This window comes from Salmo salar, chromosome 01 (assembly GCF_965601325.2).
Source record: "Salmo salar chromosome 01, fSalSal1, whole genome shotgun sequence".
Classification (NCBI taxonomy): Eukaryota; Metazoa; Chordata; class Actinopteri; order Salmoniformes; family Salmonidae; genus Salmo; species Salmo salar.
This window is the reverse complement of record NC_138291.1, coordinates 132,567,061-132,575,604: the sequence shown is the minus strand read 5'-3', so window position 1 is coordinate 132,575,604 and position 8,544 is coordinate 132,567,061. Positions and strand designations below refer to the sequence as shown.

At 40.5% G+C, this 8,544-nt stretch overlaps 1 protein-coding gene across 1 annotated transcript in view; it reads left to right on the top strand.

Annotated features, from left to right (window-relative positions):
* The first annotated feature begins 1,003 nt into the window (after positions 1 to 1,003).
* The window catches only part of col27a1a (collagen, type XXVII, alpha 1a), a 365,335-nt gene continuing 357,794 nt past the window's right edge, over positions 1,004 to 8,544 (top strand). Inside the window, exons 1-2 of the mRNA XM_045688056.2 lie at positions 1,004 to 1,389; positions 5,592 to 5,662. Coding sequence (XP_045544012.1) covers positions 1,337 to 1,389; positions 5,592 to 5,662 — 124 coding nt within the window. The 5' untranslated portion in view covers positions 1,004 to 1,336. The remainder of the gene's footprint in view (positions 1,390 to 5,591; positions 5,663 to 8,544) is intronic.

Sequence of the window (8,544 nt, the reverse complement as noted above, 5' to 3'; positions counted from 1 at the left end):
CTGCTGTATGGTTTTTCAAACTTCATCCCATTATCATGTACACATTGACATCTACTACAATATGGCTCAATCATGCTTGTTTATACACCTTTGATTCACTTTTTTTTTGCTTTGTTAAGTAGGCCTAATGGCTTTCCCATTACCCAAGATACTGACCATTAAAGATGCAATATGCAGAAATCTCGCTGCCATTTCCTGGTTGCTAAAATGCTAATAGTTCATATAATTTAAATGTATGTGACAAAACAAGCAAATATAGTGTAGATAAATATTGTACCGTCTAAACCGCTGTGAAATATATTTTCCATAACCAAACATTTTGTATTTTCAGCTGTTTGAAGCTCATGTACAAAGCCGAAAGTAAAAGATGCAAAAATGAAACTTAAGACCAGGAAACATATAAATAGCACACAGAACAGATATACCGCTTCTTAGACTTGCTTTCAATGAGAATGACAGAGTTTTATATTTGAATTTAGTGGGGTCACCCAAAAAGTTACAAATCACATCTATCTCAAGGGCTCTTGCTCCTGTTTATACAAGGGTGGCTTGTAAGACACACCTGCCAAGTTTGCTGTAACATCTGTGAAAACTAGAATGCTGGGAGGTTTTGTGAGACATGTTAATTAATAAGAGTCACAGGCTAATGCAGGAAATATCTATGCTCTAGGACTTCATCATAAGCAATGACCATCTGTTAGACATGCTATATTAATTCAATTAAACCAGTTAAATAAACGTTCTAGTGCATAAAGATCATGTTGAGCCTATTTTCGTTACATTGTAGATAATGAATATACGCACCTTCTCACATACGGCCGTGGATTATTTCAATGGTAATTTTAACAGGACAGTTTCCCGATTAAGCGGGATCGTGTGGCCACCCCCTGGAGGCTTCGTGTAGTTGCCCAGCGCAACCGCTGGGTTTGTAACCCGACACCCTGTGTTGCGGTGCCTTACGGTCGGTCACCCACAGAGAGGCTGTTTAAAAAGGAAAAGGATGAGTCCTCCGCTCCTGACTCGGTAACCCCCTCAAGAACTAAACATTTTATTTCTGATTCAACGTCCCTCATTACGGATCGGCATAAATGAATGAACCACGGGGAATATCGGAAGAAAGTCACCCTGGAAAGTTTCCTGTCAAACAGCTCTCTGGCTGACTACAGTCATTTATGCTGGTCTTGATAGGCAAATCAATAGAAGAGCTTTCCGTTGGAACTGTATTGCAAGCTTCTCAAATGTGTTAAAGGACAACCGGTGCTTTCTGTTCCCTTGCAAAGGAGTCACGCTGTGATTAACAGATCAGGTTTTTGACTGCCAGGACAAATGAATACAAATGAATCTAGGGATCCGAAGGAGAGATTGCAGAACCTCTTATCTCGACACAAAGTAAGTATTTCTATACTGGATGGTTTTCTGTGATGGAGTCACTCACACACTTGCATATGCAGCCTAATTGAAGTGGACCTGACTGATAGTTACGATGTGATTTTGAATGCAGATGTTCAGTTATCCTAGCCTATATACACTGAGTGTACAGAACATTAAGAACACCTTCCTAATATTGAGTAACAGTCTAAATTATTTCGGGGCATGGACTCTACAAGGTGTCGAAAGCGTTCCATAGGGATGCTGGCTCAAATTGGCTGAATGTCCTTTGGGTTGTGGAGTATTCTTGATACACACAGGAAACTATTGAGTGTGAAAAACCCAGCAACATTGCAATTCTTGACACACTCAAACCCACCTACTACCATACCCGTACAAAGGCACGTCAGTATTTTGTCTTGCCTATTCACACTCAATGGCACACACGATCCATGTCTCAAGGATTAAAAATACTTATTTAACCTGTCTCCACTTTCACCTGGCAGACGCTCTTATCCAGAGCAGTTAGGATTAAGTGCCTTGGGCAGATCGACTGATTTGTTATCTACTCGGCTTGGAGGTTCGAACTAGCTACCTTTCGTTTACTGGCCCAACCTTCTTGGTATGTATCCTACCTGCCGGCAGGCAATGATCCAGCAGCCTGTCACAAACGATGTTAATTTGTGGCAGGTTTACAGTTGCCTAGAGTCTGAAATATCCTGAAGCTGTTTGTATTAAGCTCCAGAGAAAGTTACTGATTCAGTTGGAACAGGATCTACTTTGTAACCTTTTCGAATATGATGTTACAGTAGGCTAATTTAGGTAGAATATGATGTTACAATAGGCTAATTTAGGTCGAATATGATGTTACAATAGGCTAATTTAGGTCGAATATGATGTTACAATAGGCTAATTTAGGTCGAATATGCAGTCAAGCAAGGGTTTTAGGAGAATACAGTTGAGGGCGACAGTGAGAAGAAGCCTATGCTAATATATGCCTACTGTAGGTTTTTTATTAATTAGAAAAATAACCTAAAATACATTTGCTATGTTATCTTTGGAATGCACGGCGCTCTCGTCAAAGCTGTAACTTTCTCAGCGCAAAGTGCGCATACAATTATGCCTATTCAATTACCCCGGCGACTGAAAACGAACGTCTTTCGTCTAAAAGTGGCGGTATTTAGGCCATGTACATTCGTTTTCACTTAGCCGAAGCCTATAAAATGTTGACCATTTCAGGGACTAGTCGTAGTTTTTTTTTTTGCAACACTGTGAAGAGTTAAAGTGATAAGTTTTAATGGGTCGTTTTGGTCAAGGATGAACTGCATAATGAAGTACTAACGATGGACCCGGATAATGACCGCACTCCACACTTAAACCAGCTGGAGTCGGCGGGTGAGTTGTGTGAACAACTATCGCTCAGTCTTATCGAAGAGGGAGATTCTGTGAAGTGATTTGTCAACTTTTGAGTTCCATCTGTTTTTGGTTTTCCTCAGTCCATTATCCGTCTCCAAACAAGCAACTGGTTGTTATCAGTCTCTTTCAGGTTGTTTGTCAACTTTTTTAGATCAAGGAATGTCCAGTGCCTCAACACATGTCCTGACAAAATTGATGTCCACAGCCAGTCACTGTTAGGCTATCTACTCTTAAAAATAAACAGCTAGGTTTTCTAAGTGATATATCATAACAATATGAATAAATGTATAATTAAACTACACCACCTTGTTTCACTGGTGTCTTCAGTGGCTTTGTTGTTCAACTGATGACAATAAACAGCATAACCTATTTAGCTAACAATATTGGCAAAAAAATATTCAGCATATTATCAAAGTTCAATCAAATGTGTATGTGTTGAGACCAGATGGATAGCCCTCTCACAGAGAGTGGGGGAGAGAGAGAGAAATACATATAGAAAGAGAGAAACAAGGATTATTTAAGATACTGTTTGAAGAGGTAGAGTTTCAAGCTGGTTCCACCATTGGGACAGGGTGGGAGGGTCAAGAGACCTGAGGTGGTAGAACGGAGTGCTCAGGTTGGGGTGTAGGGAGGGACAGTGTCTCTTGCTGTTCCGTAGGTAAGCACCATGGTCTTGTAGTGGATGCGAGCTTCGACTGGAAGCCAGTGGAGTGTCATGAGAGAACTTGGGAAGGTTGAAAACCTCGCGTGCTGCAGCGTTCTGGATAAGTTGCAGGAGTTTGATTTAAACAAGTGGGGAGCCCAACCAACAGCGAGTTGCAGTAGTCCAGACGGGAGAGGACAAGTGCCTGGATTAGAACCTGTGCCGCTTCCTGTGTGAGGTAGGGTCGTACTCTACCGATGTTGTAGAGAATGAACCTGCAGGAGTGGGTCACTGCTTTGATGTTTGCAGAAAACGACAGGGTGTTGTCCAGGGTCACGCTAAGGTTCTTTTCACTCTGGGAGGGCAACACTGAGGAGTTGTCTACCAGGGTGGAGAGGTCTTTGAGAGGGCAGGTCTTCCTACTCAACTATATACTTTTGCTCACTGGGAGACAACCAACGGTTCTTGCAGAGCTGGTCTAACAGAAACAGTAGATCCATGAAGTGAGTTCTGACTGAGGGTTGCGGAGGTTGTGCTGGCTAGTATTTGATGCTTTCTTGTTCTTTTGGCCCTGTATTTTGAAGACTCAGCTTGCTTGCAAATCTCGCAGCTGTAAAGTCATCCCTGGTGTTGCAGTGTGAAACCGCCAAAGACAGGATATATGCAGATGTCAGACGTATTTACACTGTATGCCGAAGCTGTCTCCTGTAGGTTCAGCTTTACATTTACAGGAGACCACGGAGCTCCAACGACCTGTCACACAGCTCCGTCTGAACTAAACCACCAAGGCTGCAACTTTTGCCTATTAAAAAGCAGTGTTGTTTCCAAACGAATAGAATCCAATTGTCCAGCAAACCCACATAACCCAGACCTGCCACAGAGCCCATTTTACAAGCATCAGTATCTCCTCTAACCAAACCACCTTTAGGATACAGATTTTGCCAGCCCACTAGGTAGACTTTAGTCTGTAAAAACAGTGCAACTGTAAAAATACTGTTAATTTCAAGCAAACTTAGTTGACTCAACATTAAGTCTGGTTCACATACATGTAAATCGACTGACAGAATGAAACTCACTTCCAGCGGATCCCTGCCCAGCTGATAAGAGACAATCTGAGACCACAACCAGCTGCTTGTCATGAGACACACACTCCCAGACCTCTCAGAGACCACAACCAGCTGTTAGAGTGGTGTCAGGTTGGTGATGATGGCACTCTGCTGCGTTACTTACTGTGAGATCAGACAGTGGTTTCAGAGCATTCTCTGGTTCTCCGGGTTGTTATTTGCTAATGCAGAATGACTGTTGGGGGGGGGGGGGGGGAGTTGGGAAATGGGAGTTGAGTGGACTAGTGATCCATTTATTAAGGTGGCCAATGATTTCGAGTTTGTATGTAGGCAGCAGCCTCTCTGTGTTAGTGATGGCAGTTTAACAGTCTGATGGCCATGAGATAGAAGCTGTTTTTCAGTCTCTCGGGCCCAGCTTTGATGCACCTGTACTGACCTCACCTTCTGGAGCTACCAGTCCACCTGTCATTCACTCACCTCACTCCTCTTGGGACACCAAACTGAAATAGAAAACAGACTGAAACAGGGAGAGACTACCTGGACCCATTAAGAAATGCTTATTGTAGCTTTCCATTGCTAAATATTTTTGAAGGTTTTCCATCGCGTGGCCTAGTGAACACGATCCTGGTCAGCCCCTGTAGTGTGGTGAGAGGGACATGTTCACTGGAGGCTGCTGCTGCTGGGTGTTAGAGACTAAGCTGCCTTTAACGTGAAATAGTTCTGCAGAGAACTTTATTGCAATTCTTTATGATGATGATAATTATGATGGAGAGTTATTAAATGACAGGCTGTGATTGGGTTGTTGTTTTGGGGTATGTTCTGACCCAGATTTAAGCTTTTTATTTCACCTGACATCACCATAATGCAGCAACACTCATAAGTCTTTCTCATGTCATGCTCATACATCCCATCTGCAAATTCAACTTACCATTGATATCAACTACAATGATATAAAGTGAAGTATAGTGTCTCGTGAAAGGTAATTCTTTCAATACAATAAAAAATGCATTTTGGGCCTTAAGTTGTTTAGCGAGCCAACCTAGCTGTAACATTAATTGCTGTAGAGTGTTTCTAACCAGCCTCTCCTTTCTTCCTCACAGGAGAGTCCTATTGCTCTGTACAGTTTTATATTGTACTTTTTACCTGGGACTTGCACAAGTACACTCTGAAGGTAAGACATTACTTCCTTCTGGCATTCATTTCTTTTCTTTTCCACCCTGGTTTCACAGTGCCTATTTAATAGTGGAAAAGCAGTGAAACAGCTTGGATTGGAGTTATATTGTGCTCATAGCGCAAGCCTGTATACATGCTGTATGGGATTTGGATGTTTCCATGGCAATGTGTGTGTAGAGCTCAAACGGCTCATTAAGGTGTGATGGCTCTTGTGAGGTTTGCGGCTTTCCAAAGACACAAATTAACACAATTGACACAGAATTACAATAACTGCTCTGGTTCAAATTATATATATATATATATATTTTTTTTTACTATTTTGGAGTAATGAGGCCCTGAACTCATCCATTATGTGGAATTGAATTAGAAGCGAAGAGGCATAGGCCATAGGGGCCAATTCCGACCCGAGTTAAAGGTGCGCAAATGGAACATAATTCCCTTCTGTACTTTTCTCTATGCGTATTATGACCTTGAACTTAAGCATGAGAATTGCCTGCTATTCACCCGCCATTTGTTCTGGGTGGAGATCTAAGAAATTAAGGTGTGGCGGACGTGTGTCTACAGATATGTCGTATTCAGACCTTGACTTAATTCCATTACCTTTACGTGCGAGGAGACCACGAATAAGGTCGTGTGAACATGTGGAAAAAGCATCTACTTTATTTTTTCTGATAGAAATAACAGCATTCTCCATGCACTGTAATTTATAAATTGATAAGAGCTAGGTAAATGAGTAATTCATTTGGAGAGGGGATTGAGAAGGATCCCTAGAGATGAATGTCATATGGAAGCAAACTGAAAATCAAATCAACATGACATGTATTAAGGCCCCCTTTCTACAGTTAAGTAGTCTATAAATAAATAAATATAATATATACATTTGCGTGGATGAAATTTGGAGACGCAAGCTATAGGATTCTGTAGGGCTGAATCTGTTTATGCTCTTTTCTCCGTTATATTTTACATTTTGTATCATGTTAAATATTAGCCACTATTGGGAGCCACCGTCAGTAATACCCACATACATTTATAACTCACTCCAGTGTGCAAAAATTTGGGACATGTAGCCTATTTGAATCATTATGGAACCACACGTAGCAGGTTAAACATGGACCTTAGTGCACGGTTCACGACGACTGGACAGTTCCATGATTAGTGAGGATTAAGGTAGATTTATAGGGCTATTGTTCAACCCTTTATTGTACACTTTTTTTCCACCTTCCAATATTTAATGGTTTGAACTTGATTATGGCAACTTTCAGGATGAATCAAACCACTGTAGGCTCTCCAAACCTGTTTTTTAAATTAATAATACATACTTTCCTTACCCCAAAATTTGCCTAAGTAATCTACAAAATCAGAGCATTTTTTTATCTACCAGTTAGTGTTCAATCGGAGATGAATATGCACATATTTAGTTGGCTTTCTTTAGTTGATCCCTATATTCTGAACCTGTTTTTTTATGTATTCTAGTCTGTCGACAAATTTGAGTTAAAGGTACACCATTTTTAAAGGCTTAAGATAAATTTACTGAAAACCCTGAATTAAAACTCCACGAGAAAATCTGTTGGCCAGTAAGTGGGAGGGTTTTCAGCGGTTTAATTAAATGTATTGAGCGCGCACACCAAGCCTGCAAAGCCCGTTACGCACCTGCATAAGGTAAGTCTGAATACTAACTACTGAGAAGGGCGCAGGAAAGGCGTGCGTAGGAAAGGTGTACATTTCCTAAATCGGAGTTGGGCCCTATGGAGTTTGGCAGGGATACCATGTCTTAGAGCAGAGACACACCAATCAACTTAAACCAGTCAGTGGCAGTCCCATCGCCTGCAGTCCCCATGGTGTATTCCAGGGACCACCTGCTGGGTGGTTGCGAGCGGGGGCTGATTTTTCCTATTGAACATATTATTATTATTTTTACGTTTATTTGAACAGGCGCAATATACAACAAAACATAAGTCTCAGTAGACTTGATAAAAATGCGTTGTACTAGATTTAGCCAACAGCTAATTTCCATCTGCAGTCCCCAGGCAGGTGAACATATAAACAAAAAAAAACATTTACGAGCAGACAACATACAGTTCTGAAATATATTTAAAAGAAAAGAATAGTACAAAAAACAGAGGTCAGGACATACAGATATGTTTCCACACAGAAGTCAAGACATTGCACATAATAATTATCGGACACATTGTTATTGGACCTATGAGTTGTAAAAAACAGTAACAAAAACAAACAGCAACAAAAAAAATTCATGAGTGGCTACAAACCTGCTGTTCTTTTAACCACTGTTTTAACTTTTGGTGTAAAAGCAGTGGTGTAAAGTACTTATGTAAAAATACTTTAAAGTAATACTTAAGTAGTTTTTGGGGGTATCTGTACATTACTTTACTATTTATACTTCACTACGTTCCTAAAGAAAATAATATACTTTTTACTCCATACATTTTACCTGACACCCAAAAGTGTTAGTTACATTTTGAATGCTTAGCAGGACAGGAAATTGTCAAATTCACACACTTATGAAGGGAACATCCCTGGTCATCCCTACTGCCTCTGATCTGGCGGACTCACTAAACACATGCCTAGTTTATAAATTATGTCTGAGTGTTGGAGCCTGCCCCTGGCTAGCCATAAAAATGTTTTTTTTTAAATGGTGTCGCTGGCTTTGCTTAATAGAAGGAATTTGAAATTATTTATACTTTTGATACTTAAGTATATTTAGAACCAAATATTTCTAGACTTTTATTGAAGTAGTATTTTACAGGGGAATTTTACTTTTACTTGAGTAACTTTCTATTAAGATATCTATACTTTTACTCAAGTATGACAATTGGGTACTTTTTCCACCACTGTGTAAAAGCACTGATATTAGCCACACAT